The sequence below is a fragment of the Myxocyprinus asiaticus genome, chromosome 23 (genome assembly GCF_019703515.2).
Source record: "Myxocyprinus asiaticus isolate MX2 ecotype Aquarium Trade chromosome 23, UBuf_Myxa_2, whole genome shotgun sequence".
In the NCBI taxonomy this organism is placed as follows: Eukaryota; Metazoa; Chordata; class Actinopteri; order Cypriniformes; family Catostomidae; genus Myxocyprinus; species Myxocyprinus asiaticus.
In genome coordinates this window covers 5,265,909-5,289,848 of record NC_059366.1, presented here as the reverse complement: position 1 = coordinate 5,289,848, position 23,940 = coordinate 5,265,909, and the positions used below count along the sequence as shown (strand labels likewise).

At 38.4% G+C, this 23,940-nt stretch overlaps 1 protein-coding gene across 4 annotated transcripts; it reads right to left on the bottom strand.

Annotated features, from left to right (window-relative positions):
• Window positions 1–780: 780 nt before the first annotated feature.
• Window positions 781–20,980, bottom strand: LOC127413608 (E3 SUMO-protein ligase ZNF451-like). 4 transcript variants are annotated; one of them, XM_051650884.1, is made up of 13 exons: window positions 20,930–20,980; window positions 20,501–20,562; window positions 20,269–20,352; window positions 16,565–16,678; window positions 16,332–16,443; window positions 16,051–16,198; window positions 15,841–15,967; window positions 10,303–10,462; window positions 9,735–9,882; window positions 6,993–8,479; window positions 1,789–1,881; window positions 1,536–1,613; window positions 781–967 (listed from the first exon to the last, which is right to left on the bottom strand). In XM_051650884.1, exons 2-13 carry the CDS (start codon window positions 20,552–20,554, stop codon window positions 927–929), a joined length of 2,646 nt encoding a protein of 881 aa, XP_051506844.1. In that variant the 5' UTR covers window positions 20,555–20,562; window positions 20,930–20,980; the 3' UTR covers window positions 781–926. The 4 variants fall into 4 exon arrangements, with proteins under 4 accessions (XP_051506844.1, XP_051506842.1, XP_051506843.1 ...); XM_051650882.1 differs by having other exon boundaries at window positions 20,911–20,978; XM_051650883.1 differs by having other exon boundaries at window positions 20,819–20,975.
• Window positions 20,981–23,940: the final 2,960 nt, after the last annotated feature.

The following is a 23,940-nucleotide window of genomic DNA, read 5'->3' as shown; positions in this document are numbered from 1 at the left end:
TTACAAATCACTGATGCGTGAGTCACATGGTGGAGTCGTATATAACAACATTTGACCCATCTTTTTACGAGCTGTTAGAATTTCTTTTTTTTGGCACAAAACATACTAAGGTCGCTGTGACAGTGATAGATATTCTTGAAATCACAATAGTAACAGCAAATAAAGTGTCACTGGAGCAACCCGCCCTTTTAAAGTCAATCAGAAAACGTAGCCAATCAGAAACGCTCTCTACCTGTCAATCATTGTGCACGTTGGGGTTTTCTGACAGGGTTGGCTAACATGTCTTTGGAGGGCGGGGTTTTGAGAAAGGGGGCATGAAGTCGAAGTGCTGGGTGGAAAACGGCAAAACTGCTGAAATGGCAGCATCTTTAACCGAAACTAGTGATAAACAATAATACCAAACCACATTTGTATTTAATATAAACCGAATATTCACGTTGACAACAAAAAGAAAACATTTAATGCCGCGCGTGGACTGTTCGAAACACTTGTTGACCTGAAAGAATCAGTGAATCGATTATTTTGAACTGGTTCACTGAAACGAACCGATTAGTTAAAATGATTCGGACTTCCTAACACACTTTCTAGCGGTTTCCAGGGCCCTTCAGCTACACTTCCAAACATGGGCTGGAACTTCCTTTGGGAATTCACTCCTCACAACCTCCACAGCTCTTTGAGTGGAGGAGTTCAGCTCTGGGATTTCAAAGGAGGGTGGGGATTTTTAGGACCAAGGGCCAAGATAACACAGAAAAGACAATAACCAGACCACACTGAGATTGCTCGGTTAGAGGATCAGGCAAAGAGTCCTTTTAATTCATTTTCTTTATTGAAACTTACAACACGGAGAGAAAAATAAACGTTTAATGACGCCAGTGCATGGACAACATGAAAAACCTGCACCATTCCGAACTGTTTGTCTTTTCAAATCAAAATTCCTGTAAGCTTCTTTTCAAGGCCTCTTCCATTTCTGCAAAATAAGACAACTGTATGAGGGAAATGACATTTCTAATTATTTTGCACATGCACACAATGCATAAAAATGTAAAAGAAATGTTTTACATATTTAAAAAATGTGTTCAAAAATAATATTTAGAAAAATGTTATTTTTAGGTCTTATTGCCAGTGATTGATTGTTCATACTTGTGTAATAGTATGTCAGCAACTTAATACTCTACTTGACAAATTCAACGTCTGTGTGGTTACACCCAAACCATTTAAAACCAAAACACTGCACCATGTTTGTGCTCATGTGACCTGGTTAAAATCCCAGATTATTTCTTTAATCTATTACAAAAATCAATAAATACATAATACGACACCGTGGGCTTGAGTTTCATGAAAATTAAACATACCCAAAATGATAAAATTCTTCATGCATGCAAAGCTGGCAAAATAAACATCTGATTAATAATTGCACAATGCACTCACCGAACCCTGACATACACAGAGATATACAAGATCTTTTACAGTTGAAAAGGAAGTATAAGTATTATTAAATGAGTAAAGATCATGACCTCATCATTATTATGACCCACCAATGTCCAAATCTTTTGTCTTCCTGGCCTCTTCTTCACTCAAGGCCAAAGCAAGTTTCATGTCCTGATCAAATGTATCTAAGGAAAAATAAATATTGGCACATAAGTGAAACCTTTATATACATCTTTTCCATGAACATTATTAATCTGCTCATTTTCACAGATTTTGTATAAACAGTTCTAAGATGAAAATGTACAAAAGGAAAGGTAAAAAAAAAAAAAGAAAAAGGCTGAAAACTGATGTGTAACCTACCATGATCTTCAAAATCCTGCGAAAATGTCACCTCTTTTTTGACATCAAGCACACTTGACGCAATCACACTCTTGACATCCTGAAATTCCTCCACTGTAAAAATAAATGAACATTTGTGTGTATGTATATATTTATTTATTTTAATTTTTTCATAAATGGGAATATTTATATAGGTAGTTTTTTTTTTTTTTTATTGCTCAGCTGCAAGACCATAATTTATCTCTAATTTGCTTGGGAATTGTCATTTAAGGAATAGCTCATCCCAAAAATAAAATTCTGTCATCATTTACTCACCCTTACGTCATTCCAAACCCATATGAATCAGAATGAGATTTATTGCCAAGTGTGCTCACATACACAAGGAATGTTGTTTTGGTGATAGGAACATTACAATGAGACAGAATATAAAACAAGGTAAGAGTAAAAGTAGACATACAAATAATAGGACATACAGTGCCTTGCAAAAGTATTCAGACCCCTGACCAATTATCTCATTACTGAATTACAAATGGTGCAATGAAATTTCATTCTGTTTGAAACTTCTGTTTAAAACACAGGAACTCAAAATCAATTATTGTTAGGTGACATTGGTTTTACGTTGGGAAATATATATATATAAAAAACACACAAAAAAAACTGAATTATCTTGCTTGCATAAGTATTCAACCCCTGTGCTGTGGAAGCTGCCAGGTTACACCGATGAAAGTAACTGCCCTAATGAGGACACAATTACTTTACCATTGGCATCCACCTGTGAATCATTAAAGTTGCAATCACATTTTCTGGATAAAAAACCCATTGTTGAAGGATCATTAGTCAGGCTGTGAATCTGAAGGAAAATGAAGATCAAAGAGCATTCCACAGAAGTTAAAGTAATAAAAATGCATAAATTAGGGAAAGAGTACAAAATAATATCCAAATGTTTGGATATCCCAGTGAGCACAGTTGGATCAATCATCAGGAAGTGGAAGCTGCACCACACTACCCCACCCAGGCACTGCCAAGAAAAGGCTGTCCCTCAAAACTCAGCACTCTAACAAAAAGGAGACTTGTGAGAGAAGCCACAGAGAGGCCAACAATCACTTTGAAAGAGCTACGGAGTTCAGTGGCTGAGAGTGGAGTAGTGGTGTACCAGTCAACCATATCAAGAGCACTGCATAACGCTGGCCTGTATGGGAGGGTGGTAAGAAAGAAGCCATTACTCAAAAAGTACCATCTGAAAGCAGCTCTGGAGTTTGCCAGAAAGCATGTGAGTAACCCAGCTGCGATGTGGGAGAAGGTTTTGTGGTCAGATGAGACCAAAATAGAGCTTTTTGGCCAAAATTCAAAGCGCTATGTGTGGCGCAAACCTAACACTACCTATGCCTCAAGACACACCATCCCTACAGTGAAGTATGGTGGTGGCAGCATCATGCTGTGGGGATGCTTCTTATCAGCAGGGACTGGGCATCTTGTTAGAATTGAAGGAAGAATGGATGGAGCAAAATATAGGGAAATACTGCAAGAGAACCTGCTTCATTCCACTAAAAAAACTGAAGCTTGGGAGGAAATTCACCTTTCAGCACGACAATGATCCCAAGCACAAGGCCAAAGCAACATTGAAGTGGCTCAAAAACAAAAAGATAAATGTCCTACAGTGGCCCAGTCAAAGTCTTGATCTCAATCCTATTGAGAATCTGTGGACCTATTTGAAAACTGTAGTCCACAAGCGTCACCCACCCAACCTGAACAACCTGGAGCAAATCTGCCGAGAAGAATGTGCCAAAATCACTTCTTCACTGTGTGTAAAGCTGGTACATATGTACCCCAAAAGACTTAAAGCAGTTATTGCAGCAAAAGGTGGCTCGACCAAATATTAATGTGTGAGTTGAATACTTATGCAAACAAGATATTTCAGTTTTTTATTTTTCATAAAAATATTTCCCAACAAAAAAACAATGTCACCTTACAATAACTGATTTTGAGTTTCAGTGTTTTAAAATAAAATATCAATCAGAATGAAATTTCATTGCACCATTTGTAATTCGGTAATATGAGAAAATTGGTCAGGGGTCTGAATACTTTTGCAAGGCACTGTATAACAGAATGGCGTATGTGCATGTGCAAGTGGTAATATATGTGCAAGGTAGGGGTATGTACAGTCACTGAATTAAATATGAGTGAATTTACATATGTACATGAGATATTTACATTATTGCACTATGGGAGTCCTGAAGGCAGTTTAACTGTTCATGAGGTGGATGGCCTGAGGGTAAAAACTGTTCTTGTGCCTGGATGTCCTGGCGCTCAGTGCTCTGTAGCACCGGCCAGAGGGCAACAGTTCAAAGAGGGTGTGGGCAGGGTGTGTGGTGTCCAGAGTGATTCTACCTGCACGTTTCCTCAATCTGGAGACATGCAGGTCTTGGAGGGTGGGTAGGGGAGCGCCAATAATCCTCTCAGCAGTCTGAAGTATCCTTTGAAGTCTTCTGATGTCTGACTTGGTGGCTGGACCAAACCAGACAGTTATTGAAGTGCAAAAGTACAGACTCAATGACCGCCGAGTAGAACTGTATCAGTAGTGCCTGTGGCAGGTTGAACTTCCTCAACTGGTGAAGGAAGTGCAACCTCTGCTGAGCCTTCTTCACAATGACATTTTTTCTTCCATGGAACACAAAAGGAGATGTTTTGAAAAATGTTTAAGGTGCTCTTTTCCATACAATGAAAGCACAGAGTGACCAGATGCTGTCAAGTATTATAAATGACAAAACAGCACCATGGAAATACCATAAAAGTAGTCCAAATGACTAACGCGCTATACTCTGAAGCCATACTACAGCTTTTCGTGAGGAACACACCTCTTTCAATCCGGAGTTGCTCTCAAATCATATATGCAACTATTTAGACATGGTTTGGAGCCTTGTGGATTATTTTTATGTGATTTTTTTTTGTTTTTTGACAGTTCCTGTGACTTTGCTTTCGCTGTATGGAGACAGCTGCAAGAACATTTCTTATTATTTCACCTTTTGTGTTCCACAAAATTAACAAAATCATACATGTTTGGAACGACATGATGGCACAGAGTCACATAGACTAGTGAGGGAATTTAGTTTCGTGTTCCCTGCAGGGGGTGGGAGAAATGTTTTTTTATTTACCGATGCATTGCGATTCTTTCTTCAATGATTCTGTATGATGCTTTTATTTTCTAATTATTTTTTGTCTCCTGCTTCCCAATGCATTTCCCACCTCTGGCGCTCTCTCTGTATTTCATTGGCTGTTGCTCATTGCCGGTCTCTCGCTCATCGGAACAGTGCGCATACAAGATGCTTGACAGATTTCCCTGCTATTTATTTCACTTTACTATCACCTGTGGTTTGGAAAGAAGCTGACATCTGCACTCTCATGGAAACTGATCTCTCATACCGATAGTTGTGGTTATTGTTAAAGTAAAAATGAATTGGCTTGGCATAGATTAATTCCAATCAATTTAATACTATTAAACAAAAATGATTAAATTCTTTACACATACAAAAGTTATTTAATATAATCAGTTTAAGTATTTAATATATTAAGTGTTTTGTTAAAGAAACAATATTTATTTTCTGTGCTTTAAAGAGATTTCTTTAACAAAAGGTTCTAAAGTAAGAAACTGAAAAACTGTGATACTAAACAGTGTTTTGATAGAGAACCGTTTATTTAATTTTATGTTTTGTTCACAGCTTGTTCTTACTGAATGTAAAGGGCCACTTTGTTAATAAAATAAAAGTAATTAAGTTAGTGTTTATAATTTTTTATGATGACCATCATGCCATACAAAGGCTGTAACTACACTAACAAAACAGTTACAGTGCTGTGAAAAAGTATTTGCCCCCACCCTGATTTCTTCTGTTTTTGCGTATATCTCATACTAAATTGTTTCAAAAATCTAACATAAAACAAAGGAAACAAAAACAATATTGCAGTAAAATGCAAACTATTGGAAGGGAACACAAAACTTTTTGTGAGGTAATGCAAATCGTATTGTGAGGGAATGCAAATCGTACTATGAGTGAACAAAACGTTTTGTGAGGGAATGCAAAAAAACAGTGAAGAAACGCAAAACATTTTGTACGTGAACACAAACCTTTTTGTGAGGGAATGCAGACTACTGCATTTAACAAATATAAAAAAAATGATTGCGAAGGAACGCAAACTATTGTGGGGAATGAAAAACGTATTGTGAGGGAACTGCAAGAAAACACAAAAAGAAATATAACGAGGGAATGCAAAATGTATTACAAGGTAAAACTTTTTGTGAGAGAGAACAAACTATAAGTGAATGCAAAAACTACTGCAAAGGAAACAAAACCTTTTGCAAGGGAACGAAAACCATTGCGAGAAAAAATGCAAACTACTGCGAGGGAACGCAAAGCTTATTGTAAGGAATATAAAACTATTGCCAGTGAACCCACAACTTATTTCGAGGGAACCCACAACTTATTTCGAGGGAACACAAAACTTACAAAAATTATTTCGAGGGAACACAAAACTTATTTAGAGGGAATGCAAACTATTGTACGGAAATGCAAACCACTGCGAGGTAACACAAACCATTGCGAGGTAACAAACTTATTTTGATGGAGCGCAAACTATTACGAATGAAGGCAAACTACCACTAATAAAAAAAATATTGCAATGGTACGCAAACTATTGCATAGGAACTCAAACTATTGCAAGGGAACGCAAATTGTATTGTGAGGGAACAAAAAACCTTTTGAGAGGGAACGCAAAAAACACTGCAAAGAAATGCGAGAACGCAAAATGAATTGCATGGAAACACACAAGTTTGTGTGAGGGAATGTAGACTACTGCAAGTGGATGCAAAAAATACTGCGAGGGAACGCAAAATATTGTGGGGAATGAAAAATGTATTGTGATGGAATGCAAAACGTATTGTGAGGGAACAAAACTTTTTGTGAGGAAAAGCAAACTACTGCAAGTAAACTAAAAAAATATTGCAAGGGAATGCACAACTTTTTGTTAGGGAACGCAAAACCTATTGCATGGTAACACTTTTTGTGAGGGAACGTAAGCTACTGCAAGTGAACGCCAAAAATATTGCCTGTCCTATAAGGGGCTCCGTATGACAGGAAGTAGCATTGAATAAATGATTGAATAAATTTTCTTTTTTGGGTGAACTATTCCTTTAAGTTCATATATGTATTCAGATACTAAATAGAAAACCTTACCATTACTTTCTGGAAAGACCTCCTCTGCATTAAGTATCTTGGCGGTGGGGGTTGGTGTCTTGCCTGCATTGTTGGGTCGGGAACAAACGCACGGCTCTAACTGGCAGTGTACCTTATGGTAGTGTGAATGGAAACTGGGTACATCTTTGTGGCTCTCTGAGCATATAGTGCACAGAACATCAAAAGTCTTCTCATTGCCTTGGGTCTTGTGTTTAATGAGCACATGTGTCTTCATCTCAGCAAAGGTGGATGTCTTCTTGTCACACTGGCGACAGATGTAGTTGCATTTATTTTTGTTGGCCAACTCTTTCATGCACTTTGTAAAAATGGGTTTCCTTTCCTCTTTGGATTTCTCAGAGCCCATACAAGGACAGAGTTGGGGAGGGCTTGCTCTCACCGTTGGACTCTCAACTGCGCTTTTCCCGGCTACCTGGGAATTATTCTCTGCTGCTTCCAAGCGGTAGTAATCTTGGCTGTGTATACTGTTGTAGTGCTCCTGAAACTCATTCTCTGTGTCGTACAGTATGCTATCACAGAGACCACAGAAGTAGCGGAGCACTATATCGCCACCATGCTCGTTTGCGCAATGGCGACGCAAAGTGGAATCTTTGAAGAACTTTTGCGGACAGTGTCCACAGGCAAACCTCTGGAAACTGTGGCTGCTCAAATCGCTGCAGTGTTTGCGCACCGCTTTCTCCGAGTCAAAGAGGTCTTCACACATTCGACAAAGCCAAGACTCGACCTTTGGACCATTGGGTGGTCTTGTCATTTCACTTTCAGCACTGGTGGATGGTTTGGGGGACATACTTGACGGGGCACTGTCCTCATTTTCTTGGTAGTAGGTGTGTCCTCTATGGCTCACACCAATATGAGACATGATATCTTCCATTCTTGGCATGTCCACCTTGCACTTCCTACAATGGAAAAGGAAGTTGGACAGGTGAGCACCCCCATGGAACCTGCTCATGTGCAAACGAGCTATGGACGATTCACCCATTAACTTGCCGCAGACCGCGCATTTGTGAAAGATCTGATTAGAAGCTTGGAGGTGCTTGCTTGCTTGCTCCTCCTCCGTGAAACGTAGACCACACTCACAGAACCAAACAAGGGTCAAACTCCTGTTCGGCTTGGCATGGGAATCTAACCTGGTCAGTCTTTGTCGCTTAGTTGAAGGCTCATCGGAACTGTTGTCGGGGGGCGAGGAGCTGCAGAACAAGGCCTCGTTTAAATGTTTGGAGAGGTGATTGGCTGTACCCTTCTGAGCGTTGCGGATTTCACAATAGTTGCTGTAGTACAGAAGGGCTTTATCTAAACTTGTGACCCTCTCCACCTCGTGTTTCCTGTGCTCGCTGTGCTCCTTCATCTGAGCCAGACTGAGAAAGAGTTTGGGGCATGAAAGGCACTGACCCACAACCACCATCTTCCTCATGATTTGAGCAACGTTTTGATCAGCAGTGGCCATAGCACAGCCATGTCTGCAGTGCACACTAGGAAACAATAAGAGTTGTTTGAGCACTACAAAAACTGGATCGCACTGCTTAATGAGAAAGATGCATTAAGTAGCTTTTTACCACTAAAGAAATGAACAACTTTTGAAAAACATGTTTAAAATGAAGCTGTGTTTGGGATGGAATACTAGACTACTGCTAACTGCCAGTGTTAGTCTTGTACTGATGGAAATGCTTGTTGATGAAGGCGAGACGAAAAAGATGCATCAGGATAATAATCAAACGGTTTTCATTAAAATGTTTCAAAGATGAAATAATATTTTCATAGTATATAGGGGATTTCCCTGCTTAAGCTGCTTCGAATACCCCCCCGTCTGCCTTTGGTCAAACAAAGAGAAAGTCCCACCCCCAACATAGGCCATTGGTCAAGTCAACGTCATTGTGTTTGTATAGGTCGCTCAAAATATTTTTTTGAATTTTCATACTGCCACAGAAAGACGGTGTTTACAGTTTTCTACAAAATTTACCAATAAATGTCTTACAGTTGTCTCTGCATATCAAGGTTGGATAGGAGAAAGTATTTTAACACTGAAAAAGTTACATACTTTAGCTTTAAATTTACATCTGCGCGGAGAATGAAGCAAATGATGTTGATTTAAGTAACTCACGAGTCAGAATTGCATTGTGAATACGCCGTTCCCTTAAAAATGCGCTAGTTATGATCTCAGAAATAAATTCAGTTATTTTGCATTTAATTTTTTTAACCAGTTTTGTGTAACAATACAACTTTTGTAAATCTGTAAATTTTTATAAATCATTCTAATATTGCTTGTGCTTCATTTATGAAATTGGAAATGGAAGGTGAAGTCGAGCACATTGCATTGTGGAATTAAGTATCTAGCTCAGATGTATTCTGCACATTTTTGCAAATGTACTAGGTCATCCAGCTATATGCATACAGATAACATGTATAGTGCATACATACTGTACTTCAGAAACAGTAAAGAAGTGTGGTATTATGCAATTCTGAACATAAGACTCCAGTCAAATCAGTGACCAAGATAATACTGTTTTGTTCCACAAGGGGCAGGTCGCCCACATAATCAGCCAAATTTGTACTTTTACAGTTTTTTTTTTATTTTATTATTTCTACAGTGTAACAATCAGAAAGCAAAACAGAAACAAAAAAATGATTTTGAGTACCTTTAACATGCAAACACATCCGTCATCTCTAATTGAGCGATGTTGAGCTGGAAGATAATAAAGCCTAAATCCAGTAAACACCAATACTTACTTGAAGTGTGCTCTTGCCTCCATATGTGAAGTAAGCACCTTAGAGCAAACTGTGCATTTGACGTTGAAAGCAATATCCTTACAGAGCGCAATTAAGCGGTTCTTTGCGTACCGTGGAATTGGTATAGGCACGGCTGAGGATTTTGCCTCTGGAAGCCAAATGTGAAAACAGAAAATGTAAAGTTTCATCAATCATCACATGTGTACACTGACTATTCTTACATTCCAAACAATACAATTCAACATTTTGTATAAAGGTTTTTCATAAATTCATGATGATCAGAAAGCTAATGTCTTGTCTTGATTATTTAACTAACCCGATTTCTACTGTACTTTACCACTTGCATGAAATATTTCAAATCAACTTTGCAACAATGTCTGTTTTATTTTAATACGTACACACTTTTAACACTTTTTAGAGCAAATACTTAAATATTGAGACCTATATTGCCTATAGTCAAAATGCAGAAAAATATTGAGATATTGTTTTAGCTTTATCGTCCAGCCCTTACTGTAACAATGAGTCTAAAGATGGCATTGTGCAGTTGAATGTGTAGAGTCATACACACCACAGAGAGAGATGGACTGAGTGAAGTGGTTTTTGGCTGACATGTGCTGAAGGCATTCATCCTTGATGTTGAAGAGGAGGTAGCAGGCAGGACATGCAAAGCATACGATCAGCTGATAGCTCTGAGAACTGCTGTGGCCATTAGAGTCAGATGAGGACACCTACAGACATCAAGCACAACAGGCAAAATAGGACTTTTCTTTATCATTACAGTAACAGGAATATCTCCTTCAGGTATTTTCAGGGTTCATTTAATGACAATGACTTTATTTTATAGGACAGTAGCGTATGATAGGAAAGAGTGGGAGTTGGATCAGGATATGACCCAGGTCAGACTCGAACCTGGGTCCCCGTGAGCAAACAGCTCTTATATGTCCTGAGCATAGCAGAAGTAGAAAATAATTATTTGTGGACACCAGAAGAACTATTGGAAGTAAAAAGAGCAGAAAACTTGTCAAATCTGATGCTGTGCAGCTGTGTAGCACCTGCTGCTCTGAATATCTTTCTGAAGGATACATTAAAAATACAGTGCATCCGGAAAGTATTCACAGCGCTTCACTTTTTCCACATTTTGTTATGTTACAGCCTTATTCCAAAATGGATTAAATTCATTATTTTCCTCAAAATTCTACAAACAATACCCTATAATGACAACGTGAAAGTAGTTTGTTTGAAATCTTTGCAAATTTATTAAAAATAAAAAACAAAAAATATTACATGTACATACAGTGGTGTGAAAAAGTGTTTGCCCCCTTCCTTATTTCTTATTTTTTTGCATGTTTGTCACACTTAAATGTTTCAGATCATCAAACAAGTTTAAATATTAGTCAAAGATAACACAAGTAAACACAAAATGCAGTTTTTAAATGAAGGTTGTTATTATTAAGGGAAAACAAAATCCAAACCTACATGGCCCTGTGTGAAAAAGTGATTGCCCCCTAAACCTAATAACTGGTTGGGCCACCCTTAGCAGCAACAACTGCAATCAAGCGTTTGCGATAACTTGCAATGAGTCTTTTACAGCGCTGTGGAGGAATTTTGGCCCACTCATCTTTGCAGAATTGTTGTAATTCAACCACATTGGAGGGTTTTCGAGCATGAACTGCCTTTTTAAGGTCATGCCACAGCATCTCAATAGGATTCAGGTCAAGACTTTGACTAGGCCACTCCAAAGTCTTCATTTTGTTTTTCTTCAGCCATTCAGAGGTGGACTTGCTGGTGTGTTTTGGATCATTGTCCTGCTGCAGAACCCAAGTTCACTTCAGCTTGAGGTCACGAACAGATGGCCGGACATTCTCCTTCAGGATTTTTTGGTAGACAGCAGAATTCATGGTTCCATTTATCACAGCACGTCTTCCAGGTCCTGAAGCAGCAAAACAGCCCCAGACCATCACACTAGCACCACCATATTTGACTGTTGGTATGATGTTCTTTTTCTGAAATGCGGTGTTACTTTTACGCCAGATGTAATGGGACACACACCTTCCAAAAAGTTCAACTTTTGTCTCGTCAGTCCACAGAGTATTTTCCCAAAAGTCTTGGGGATCATCAAGATGTTTTCTGGCAAAAATGAGACGAGCCTTAATGTTCTTTTTGCTCAGCAGTGGTTTTCGTCTTGGAACTCTGCCATGCAGGCCCAGTCTCTTTCTTATGGTGGAGTCATGAACACTGACCTTAACTGAGGCAAGTGAGGCCTGCAGTTCTTTGGATGTTGTTGTGGGGTCTTTTGTGACTTCTTGGATGAGTCGTCGCTGCGCTCTTGGGGTAATTTTGGTCGGCCGGCCACTCCTGGGAAGGTTCACCACTATTCCATGTTTTCGCCATTTGTGGATAATGGCTCTCACTGTGGTTCTCTGGAGTCCCAAAGCTTTAGAAATGGCTTTATAACCTTTTCCAGACTGATAGATCTCAATTACTTTCTTTCTCATTTGTTCCTGAAATTCTTTGGATCTCGGCATGATGTCTAGCTTTTGAAGATCTTTTGGTCTACTTCACTTTGTCAGGCAGGTCCTATTTAAGTGATTTCTTGATTGAGAACAGGTGTGGCAGTAATCAGGCCTGGGTGTGGCTAGAGAAATTGAACTCAGGTGTGATAAACCACAGTTAAGTTATGTTTTAACAGGTGGGGCAAACACTTTTTCACACAGGGCCATGTAGGTTTGGATTTTGTTTTCCCTTAATAATTACAACCTTCATTTAAAAACGGCATTTTGTGTTTACTTGTGTTATCTTTGACTAATATTTAAACTTGTTTGATGATCTGAAACATTTAAGTGTGACAAACATGCAAAAAAAATAAGAAATCAGGAAGGGGGCAAACACTTTTTCACACCACTGTAAGTATTCACAGCCTTTGCTCAATACTTTGTTGAAGCACCTTTGGCACCAATTACAGCCTCAAGTCTTTTTGAGTATGATGCTACAAGCTTGGCACACCTATTTTTGGGCAGTTTCTCCCATTCTTCTTTGCAGGACCTCTCAAGCTCCATCAGGTTGGATGGGGAGCGTCGGTGCACAGCCATTTTCAGATCTCTCCAGAGATGTTCAATCGGATTCAAGTCTGGGCTCTGGCTGGGCCACTCAAGGACATTCACAGAGTTGTCCCGTAGCCACTCCTTTGTTATCTTGGCTGTGTGCTTAAGGTTGTTGTCCTGTTGGAAGATGACAACCTGCTCCAGAGCGCTCTGGAGCAGGTTTTCATCAAGGATGTCTCTGTACATTGCTGCATTCATCTTTCCCTCGATCCTGACTAGTCTTTCAGTTCCTGCCGGTGAAAAACATCCCCACAGCATGATGCTGCCACCACCATGCTTCACTGTAGGGATGGTATTGGCCAGGTGATGAGCAGTGCCTGGTTTCCTCCAGACATGATGCTTGCCATTCAGGCCAAAGAGTTCAATCTTTGTTTCTCATGGTCTGAGAGTCCTTCAGGTGCCTTTTGGCAAACTCCAGGCAGGCTGTCATGTGCCTTTTACTGAGGAGTGGCTTCCGTCTGGCCACTCTACCATACAGGCCTGATTGGTGGAGTGCTGCAGAGATGGTTGTTCTTCTGGAAGGTTCTCCTCTCTCCACAGAGAAACGCTAGAGCTCTGTCAGAGTGACCATCGGGTTCTTGGTCACCTCCCTGACTAAGGCCCTTCTCCCCCGATCACTCAGTTTGGCCAGGCGGCCAGCTCTAGGAAGAGTCCTGGTGGTTCCAAATTCTTCCATTTACGGATGATGGAGGCCACTGTGCTCACTGCTGCAGAAATGTTTCTGTACCCTTCCCCAGATCTGTGCCTCGATACAATCCTGTCTCAGAGGTCTACAGACAATTCCTTGGACTTCATGGCTTGGTTTGTGCTCTGACATGCACTGTTAACTGTGGGACCTTATATAGACAGGTGTGTGCCTTTCCAAATCATGTCCAATCAACTGAATTTACCACAGGTGGACTCCAATCAAGTTGTAGAAACATCTCAAGGATGATCAGTGGAAACAGGATTTTTTCGTTTTTTATTTTTAATAAATTTGCAAAGATTTCAAACAAACTTCTTTCACGTTGTCATTATGGGGTACTGTTTGTAGAATTTTGAGGAAAATAATGAATTTAATCAATTTTGGAATAAGGATGTAACATAAAATGTGGAAAAAGTGAAGCGCTGTGAATACTTTCCGGATGCACTGTAGATGGCTGAAGTTTATTTTTAACAAGGTTCCTCCTGATCATTTCAGTCTGATCTTTAACTGTAACATAACTGTATTTATTTGTTCATAAATACTGTAATTTGTTATTATTATTACTATTATTTAAGACTAGCTACACTGACCTAACCATGGTAACGAGGAGCTTTTCCTCCTGTGTAATAATGTATGTTCTGTTTGAATTATGTTTGAAATTAGACAAAACTATGCAACATAAAAAGAAATGTGACCCAGGATACATGAAATACAGGTTACGTTTTTACTATGGTGGGTTGCCACTTGATTTCCAATGTAAAATCTGGGTCCTGAAGCAAAACCAGAGTTAAAGGTACAGACAGGAGCAGTCATGCTGTGCTGTCACGCACCTACAGTATATGTTAATTGTTAATAATCATAGGACATTACTTTAAAAGCTTACACAGCTGATGTTATTTTTCATTTAGTAATTAATTTAACATGCTATGCTAACATGCTTTAGTTATAAAACATGATATTAGTTATATGCTATTTTTTATCATGTTTATAATTCGGTTTATTATAATTCAGTTAGCTTTATTATTTATTCTATTTATTTTCAAAAGGGAGACTTTTTTTTTAACACATCAATTAAAAAAAATGGTTTCAAGTTTCAATTATAATAAAGCGTTTGTTCAACCAAAAAAAAAAAAAACCCTTCTGTTTTCACTCCTTTAAGGGTCATTGTAACTGATAATAATAATTGTGTAATACCGTATACCGTTATACCGTGAAACCATGATATTTTCTGAGACAGTTATCATACTATGAAAATCTTATACCGTTGCAACCCTACTTCTTACTTGGAAAAAAAAAAGATCATTTTTGTAGTATTTGATATTTCAACTAGTAAGAAGTTAATTATAGATATTTATAATTGTGCTTTGAACAGAAAAAATTACAAATCATTGTGAAATTCTGCTTGTGGAAATGCAGTTACACATATAAAATGTTTTTTGTTTTTTTTACTAGTATTAATTTTAACAATTTATTTGCATAAAGAATGAACATTTTAGTGGTAATTCTAGGGATGGGATTATAGAGTAATTTTGTAGTCAAGTACTCTAAGCCACAAAAACCAGAGTAATTGACAAGTCGTAAATAAAAATCTGTGTGAAATTTATATTTTGTTTTATTCACAAACGTTACTAAGATCAGTTTCAAAATAAGCTAACTTCAACAAACGTTGCGTTTCTTTAAAAAAATAAATTAAAAAAAGTAATGAAAAATATGCATGAATTCAATTCTCATTTCTTTACAATTCTCAATGCAGTAATGACTTAATTGTAACTTGGTGAGAGATTCAGCAGAAAAGTACAGTATAATTCAAAGTTGCCTACGGTAGGCAAATGTGCAAAAGAAAATCAACTAGCGATTTTTTTAGTATATTTAATAGTTGATTAGTTGGTGCTGAACGAGTACTCAGTTAGTCTACTTGTGCACATCCCATTGCTGATTGTAAGAATTTGAATTTTTACTAGTGAAAATGGAACTGTAGACATCTATAATTCATATCTTGCATGTGATTAAATGTCGAAAGGGCTAGCGATAATCCCGCAGCCTGTGTGAGATTGCAGCAAAGTGCTGTTTCTCATTTCAAATGTGAAAGAGGGCAATTACTTTAAGTATTAAAGGCATAGCAGCAAAATAAAAACAGCCCGTTTAATTCTAAGGGCCAGAGAGAGGGTGAAAAATGGTCATGAAACACTAAATGATGACTGTTTAAGGTGCAAACACTTAACTAACATTATAAGTGAACCAAGGGGAAAATAATAAAATAATTAAAATTAATAAAATCATAAAAGCTAAAAAAAAAAAAAAAAAAAAGGAAAATGACAACCTTGGAATCCCGGTGATCTCTCCACAACTCTTCTGAGCTAAAGTGGCACCCACAGGCCAAGCAGGCATAGATGGAAGTGGGGGTGCCTTTCAGGGTGATAGTGGGGTCACATGGTGAATGATCAAACCTGTAAATAAAAAGTTCAATTAGGTCAAACAGACCTCAACCCCAATTCATTTTCTGAGAAATTTTGGGGATGGTAGTACATACCTTTTCAGATGGCCCTCAAGCAAAAGAACATTGTCGTAGATTCGGCCACAGTTGATGACCGGGCAGGTTTGAGGAGAAAACCTCACTGGAGCAGGAGCCGATCTGTGTCTCCAGTTTGAGCCGGAGTTAACGGCACCTGGCTGTACTCCTGAGCAAGAAAGACCAAACAAACCGAACTATGACATCAAGCGGCTCTGCACCTAAAGCTCCAGTGTGAAAGCGCCAGTATATATACACATCTAATATTTGAATTATTGAAGTTATTAAAGCACTTTACCAACCTGGCATTTTGAGCCAAATAGCCACACATCGCTTGGCATCGTCACCTTCACTATTAGTGTTGCTGATTGATAGTTCACGGCGCCCATGCGCTTGCTGTGAAATCATCTTCTCCTACAATACGAAACACACATACAGCTGTAAACGATGTCATTGAGACTAAACAAACACTATTATGGGCAACAAGTATATATATATATATTTTCAATTACATGAAGATTGAGAAGAGGCAAACCTTAAAAGCTTTGCATTTATCAGCTCTCTCCTGTTTCTCCACAGCAACCTGGCATGCCAGTCTGTCCAGCGTGGACAAAGCATGAGCTCTCTGCCTGTCAACCTGTTCCTCAATCTGACCATTGCATTTAAAGCACAAGAGGAATATTAATCAACACATGTTCTGCCATCATTTACTCCTATCCTCATTTTGTTCCAAACCTGTAACATATGAAAATGTTTGGCCGATACTATGCACGTTCAAATATTTAAGGCACTATTTTACCTTCAGAGTAAGATCTGTGAAATTGTAACTGAAATTGCAAGCACATAGAATGTTATGTAAAGGTGTAAATTAAGTTGCAAGTTTAAGAAAAAAATATGACCAATATTGAAATGCTTTGGATATGTGTAATTCATGTGTTGTGAATCTGTAACTTCATATTAACACAAAGTAAATTTCATACGCATTCCTTTTTTTCATGCTTACACATTTGGCATGGTTTTTGCGCCTAAACATGGCCAAAAACATTGCAACCCTGCAATCATCGATATGCAAGCAAAGAAAGGGCATCGTGAACAGTAAAAGGGACTAACTGCAGTTACTGACTTTCAATTAAGGGTGGGGGGGGGGCTGTGTAGCTCAGCGAGTATTGACGCTGGCTACCACCCCTGGAGTCGTGAGTTCAAATCCAGGGCGTGCCGAGTGACTCCAGCCAGGTCTCCTAAGCAACAAAATTGGCCCGGTTGCTAGGGAGGGTAGAGTCACCTGGGGTAACCTCCTCGTGATCGCTACAATGTGGTGCGCTCTCGGTGTGGCGCGTGGTGAGTTGTGCGTGGATGCCACGGTACTTGGGTTACCCATACTTCTAAAATATTATTTATTTAAATATAATATTTAAAATACTAATTCATATGAACGTCAGTTTGCGTTTCTGTGACAGTTGAAGGGAGTGCAACACTGAAAAAGAAATATTAGACATTATTTTGAATTTGAGTGGAAAAACAAATAACATTGGTGAGAAGAGTTTTAGAAAGTAACTTAGAAGTAAAGTAAGTAGTAATGTGATTACCTTTTGATGAAGTAATCAATGAAGTAATCATATTACAATTTTAAAGAAGTATTAGTAATTTGTAGTGGATTACTTTTTTGAATAACTTTCCTAACACTGCCTATGTATAGGGCTGAAAGATTAATCGAAATCAAATGTATATTGTGATGTAACGCAGTGCGATTACCACACCGCAAAGGCCGAAATTTCATTAAATAAATAAATATTCTGTACATGCTGCTCACTGTATGTGCACAGCCCTGTTTTTTGTACCATATTTACACACTCAAAGCCTGTGTGAGGCTAATGATCTTTGCGCATTATATTTACAGCGCTATAGATTCACTAACTGCACATTTTTAAATAACATGCTGTAACTGTCAGCACTAAAAGTTACTATCCAACTCTAAAGTAACCCCATAACACCATGTTTTTGTGGACAGAAGAGTGGATGAGAGCATTTCTCTGCATTAAAAGGCCAACGTCAACTCTTCCTCCAATGTATCATAAAAACAAAAACTTCCGCCATAAAGGCCAGCATAGCTAAGCCGCATGCAGGTTAAAAAAACATATTATAATACTACTACTACTAATAATGGTTGTTACTGTTATAGAAAACTTTATTTCCATAATTTCTTCAAATAGCAATATTTTTCTAAATCATCGCAACCTGATTTTTATGTCCAAATCGTTCAGCCCTAGAATGATTTCTTTCTTATGTGGAAAACAATACATTTTGCAAAATGTCACAGCTGCTCTTTTCCATGCAAGGAAAGTGGACGGTTATTTATATTGACAAGCTCCACAAAGTACAAAAACAGTATTAAAAGGTAGAAAGTTAGATTGAAAATAAACATATTAATAAATGTAGTTAATCTGACTTGTTCCGTATTTCAAATATTATGAAGTACAGGTGCATCTCAATAAATTAGAATGTCGTGGAAAAGTTCATTTATTTCAGTAATTCAACTCAAATTGTGAAACTGGTGTATTAAATAAATTCAGTGCACACAGACTGAAGTAGTTTAAGTCTTTGGTTCTTTTAATTGTGATGATTTTGGCTCACATTTAACAAAAACCCACCAATTCACTATCTCAAAAAATTAGAATATGGTGACATGCCAATCAGCTAATCAACTCAAAACACCTGCAAAGGTTTCCTGAGCCTTCAAAATGGTCTCTCAGTTTGGTTCACTAAGCTACACAATCATGGGGAAGACTGCTGATCTGACAGTTGTCCAGAAGACAATCATTGACACCCTTCACAAGGAGGGTAAGCCACAAACATTCATTGCCAATTGGCTGTTCACAGAGTGCTGTATCCAAGCATGTTAACAGAAAGTTGAGTGGAAGGAAAAAGTGTGGAAGAAAAAGATGAACAACCAACCGAGAGAACCGCAGCCTTATGAGGATTGTCAAGCAAAATCGATTCAAGAATTTGGATGAACTTCACAAGGAATGGACTGAGGCTGGGGTCAAGGCATCAAGAGCCACCACACACAGACGTGTCAAGGAATTTGGCTACAGTTGTCGTATTCCTCTTGTTAAGCCACTCCTGAACCACAGACAACGTCAGAGGCGTCTTACCTGGGCTAAGGAGAAGAAGAACTGGACTGTTGCCCAGTGGTCCAAAGTCCTCTTTTCAGATGAGAGCAAGTTTTGTATTTCATTTGGAAACCAAGGTCCTAGAGTCTGGAGGAAGGGTGGAGAAGCTCATAGCCCAAGTTGCTTGAAGCCCAGTGTTAAGTTTCCACAGTCTGTGATGATTTGGGGTGCAATATCATCTGCTGGTGTTGGTCCATTGTGTTTTTTGAAAACCAAAGTCACTGCACCCGTTTACCAAGAAATTTTGGAGCACTTCATGCTTCCTTCTGCTGACCAGCTTTTTAAAGATGCTGATTTCATTTTCCAGCAGGATTTGGCACCTGCCCACACTGCCAAAAGCACCAAAAGTTGGTTAAATGACCATGGTGTTGGTGTGCTTGACTGGCCAGCAAACTCGCCAGACCTGAACCTCATAGAGAATCTATGGGGTATTGTCAAGAGGAAAATGAGAAACAAGAGACCAAAAAATGCAGATGAGCTGAAGGCCACTGTCAAAGAAACCTGGGCTTCCATACCACCTCAGCAGTGCCACAAACTGATCACCTCCATGCCACGCCGAACTGAGGCAGTAATTAAAGCAAAAGGAGCCCCTACCAAGTATTGAGTACATATACAGTAAATGAACATACTTTCCAGAAGGCCAACAATTCACTAAAAATTTTTTTTTTATTCGTCTTATGATGTATTCTAATTTTTTGAGATAGTGAATTGGTGGGTTTTTGTTAAATGTGAGCCAAAATCATCACAATTAAAAGAACCAAAGACTTAAACTACTTCAGTCTGTGTGCACTGAATTTATTTAATACACGAGTTTCACAATTTGAGTTGAATTACTGAAATAAATGAACTTTTCCACGACATTCTAATTTATTGAGATGCACCTGTATATCTTCAGAATACCTTTGTGTGAAGAACGAACCATAACAAAAAAAACTCACAAGTGCAAATGTGATTTGTGTATAAATAACCATCAATGGTTTGGAACAACATGAGGGAGAATAAATGATGTCAGTATTGTAATTTAACCTTTGGCTTTTCTATATTCTAGAGATTATGTAAAGATACTCACAGTATCTACAGTAGACGTGTCACCTTCTTCTTCAGCATCACTCAGCAGGTCTATACATTCCAACACTGGTCTGAGAGGAGCCTCCTAAAACAACATCATTTCAGGTGAACTTCAGCTGTCCTCTATCACTCAGGCTCTTATCAACTTTGCTGATGATAACAACAACAACAACAACAACAAAATCAAGGCAAGCATCACTTATTAAGCGGCTGTGACATGTAGGGACACTTACAGATACAAACTCCACATCATCCTCCACATCTTCAATCACATTAGATGTAGACATTAGGATCACTATCCTCCATGCAGCATCAATGGGAATTAAAAAAAGAGACCAATATGAAATGCGTTGTCAATGTTACATTCATTAATGTTATTATAACTAGTTGCATATAGGTAAAAGCCTAAACTTTTAAAACGTGCATTTCATTTTACTCAATTCAATGAACAGTAGTTGTCTGGAGGAGATCAAATGAAGCTATGAAGCCTGCAAACTGCTTGCATGAAAATGTCAACAACTAGCCGACAGGAAGAGTAAGGAAAATCTCACCAAATAACGTGCCTTAAAAGTAGTTCCGCAGCAATAACAATTACAAACAATTCATTATCAAAATAATATTACAATTAATAACGCAGAATTACCAAAGTCCACAAACATTACCAAAACTGAGCACATGTGAAGCGAGCAGCAATGAAGAAACAGCCGCGCTTGTCTCCAAGAACCAGAAGTCGTCAAAATAAAAGTCCTTCAACTTCTATTTTATTTTATTCCCAGAAGACTAATACACTTTGCAATTATTTAAATGCAAATTAAATAGCGTAAATTATCGAGAAAAAAAACAAACATATTTAATAATATTTATATGAGATATCATCAGCACATTACAAAAAATGATTTTAAAATAAAGCATAGCTTTTGGAATTTTTAGAAGTTAGAATTGTTTGGATATGCTGCTTGATTTTTCCCTAATAATATAATAACTCCCCCTCACCCACTAAATAGCAACAAAAACTACCACAGCACTTTCCTAAACACCCATTTGTCACTATGTGCTTCACAATTATTCTGATTCATGAGGTCATCACATGCAATGTCTAAAGTTTGATTTTTATGTAATTTGATCTGAAATTTCATAATTGTTTAACTTTATGTAGCTACTGAAAATTTCTAAAATTAGCACATTTATTTTGAGACAAACTATTTTTTTTATTTTTTTGTCCAAGGTGAAGCGTTTTTGTCTCCATTAAAATGTCTCCATTAAACACACTTTTTTTTTTTAAGTGGAGGAAATAGATTTGTTATGAAAATTTTTCAAAGTGGGCTCCCATTGACTGATCCAATCACAATGGAGATGAATGTTTTTACAGTATATTTGAGATGTTTTAAAATGCCAAATGTGATGGAAATGGTGCACCCTTTTCTAAAGTGGTTTTATCGATTTTGCCGTATAACTATTGCCCCGGTATCTGCATTATATCACTATAGACCCCGACTCCCAGAAAATCCTAATATTAGATATTTATTTCCAAATATTATAAATTGCAGTCCCTATCACTGGTATATTCCAACAGTTCAACATAGTTTATGATCAACAACTAGGCCAACTACTTCTTACATTTAAAGGTGCACTCAGTAAATTTTGTTTGTGTCATCTTGGACTTACACTGACACCTAGTGGTGTGGATGCAGCATTATTTAAAATCAATTGTTTTCGGTTTCAGATGCCATTGTAAAAATGTTGTATTCACAGTCAGCCATGATGACTTTAATCAATGAGTGAAAGCGTCAAATAACAGGACGGTTACTGAGATTAAGCGAGCAGTATTCAGCTGGTCCTGTAATTCTAACATGGCAGCCCCCATATGCGGACCCCCTCCATGTAGAATAAAACAGCATTTGGTTACTGATATGACTGAGCCTTCATTTTAATGTGAGTGGCCATGTTGTCCTACATAAACTCAGCAAAAAAAGAAACGTCCTCTCACTTTCAACTGCTTTTATTTTCAACAAACTTAACATGTGTAAATATTTGTATGAACATAAAAAGATTCAACAACTAAGACATAGACATCAAAAGTAACAGTCAGTATCTGGTGTGGCCACCAGTACTGCAGTGCATCTCCTCCTCATGGACTGCACCAGATTTGCCAGTTCTTGCTGTGAGATGTTACCCCACTCTTCCACCAAGACACCTACATGTTCCTGGACATTTCTGGGGTGAATGGCCCTAGCCCTCACCCTCCGATCCAACAGGCCCCAGACATGCTCAGTGGGATTGAGATCCGTGCTCTTTGCTGGCCATGGCAGAACACTGACATACCTGTCTTGCAGGAAATCAATCACAGAACAAGCAATATTGCTGGTGACATTGTCATGCTGGAGAGTCATGTCAGGATGAGCCTGCAGGAAGGGTACCACATGAGGGAGGAGGATGTCTTCCCTGTAACGCACAATGATGAGATTGCCTGCAATGACAACAAACTCAGTCCGATGACGCTGTGACACACCGCCCCAGACCATGATGGACCCTCCACCTCCAAATCGATCCCACTCCAGAGTACAGGCCTCGGTGTAACGCACATTCCTTCGACGATAAATGCGAGTAAGACCATCACCCCTGGTGAGACAAAACCGCGACTCGTCAGTGAAGAGCACTTTTTGCCAGTCCTGTCTGGTCCAGCGAAAGTGGGTTTGTGCCCATAGGCGACATTGTTGCCGGTGATGTCTGGTAAGGACCTGCCTTACAACAGGCCTACAAACCCTCAGTCCAGCCTCTCTCAGCCTATTGCGGACAGTCTGAGCACTGATGGAGGGATTGTGCATTCCTGGTGTAACTTGGGCAGTTGTTGTTGCCATCCAGTACCTGTCCCGCAGGTGTGATACACGCATCTTTCTTTTGGTGTTTTTCAGAGTCAGTAGAAAGGTCTCTTTAGTGTCCTAAGTTTTTATAACTGTGACCTTAATTGCCTACCATCTGTAAGCTGTTAATATCTTAACGACCGTTCCACAGGTGCATGTTCATTAATTGTTTATGGTTCATTGAACAAGCATGGAAAACATTGTTTAAACCCTTTACAATAAAGATCTGTAAAGTTATTTGGATTTTTACAAAATTATCTTTCAAATACAGTGTCCTGAAAAAGGGGTTTATATTGCAAAATTACAATTCATGTCTTTAGGATTAAACTTTTTAATGAGTAAAAAATTACTGAGTGCACCTTTAATAATATTTTAAATATTAATGGACCGTCTTTGTGAAATTAGAATACAATGACTACTCAATCACTGATTGAAAAAGCATTTTCACATTCAATTAAACGTGAAACATGTCTCTAAAACTATTTTTTAAGTAATCTAAATTGTTTACTTTTCTATGTTTTTATTAAATACTGTATGTGTTACGTCCTAAGACATACTCAAGTAGGCATTTTATATAATTTGTTTTGGTTGTGTATACTGGGGTGGGAATGTCTTTTGTGTGTGTATGTGTTTTCCCTGGCTGTGTCTCGTTTTGAAGGCTGCGTGCTAGCTAGGACGCGTCCTTTGAAGGCAGTGGTATACCGAGCGCCCTCTTTTAAACAAGCCTTATTTAAACGAGACAGTTTTCGTAGGACAAACGGAAACTGAACTTATCATGGTTGCTATGACAGTACGCAACACTTTGACAAGCA

Excerpts from the sequence above, each read along its gene's own strand:
- LOC127413608 (XM_051650882.1), bottom strand. The coding sequence starts at position 20,944 with ATGTGCTCAGTTTTGGTAATGTTTGTGGACTTTG. Across the intron at positions 16,444-16,564 it reads ATAAATGCAAAGCTTTTAAG|GAGAAGATGATTTCACAGCA; the intron begins GTTTGCCTCTTC and ends TTCGTATTGTAG. Across the intron at positions 10,463-15,840 it reads GAGATCACCGGGATTCCAAG|GTGTCCTCATCTGACTCTAA; the intron begins GTTGTCATTTTC and ends TGATGTCTGTAG.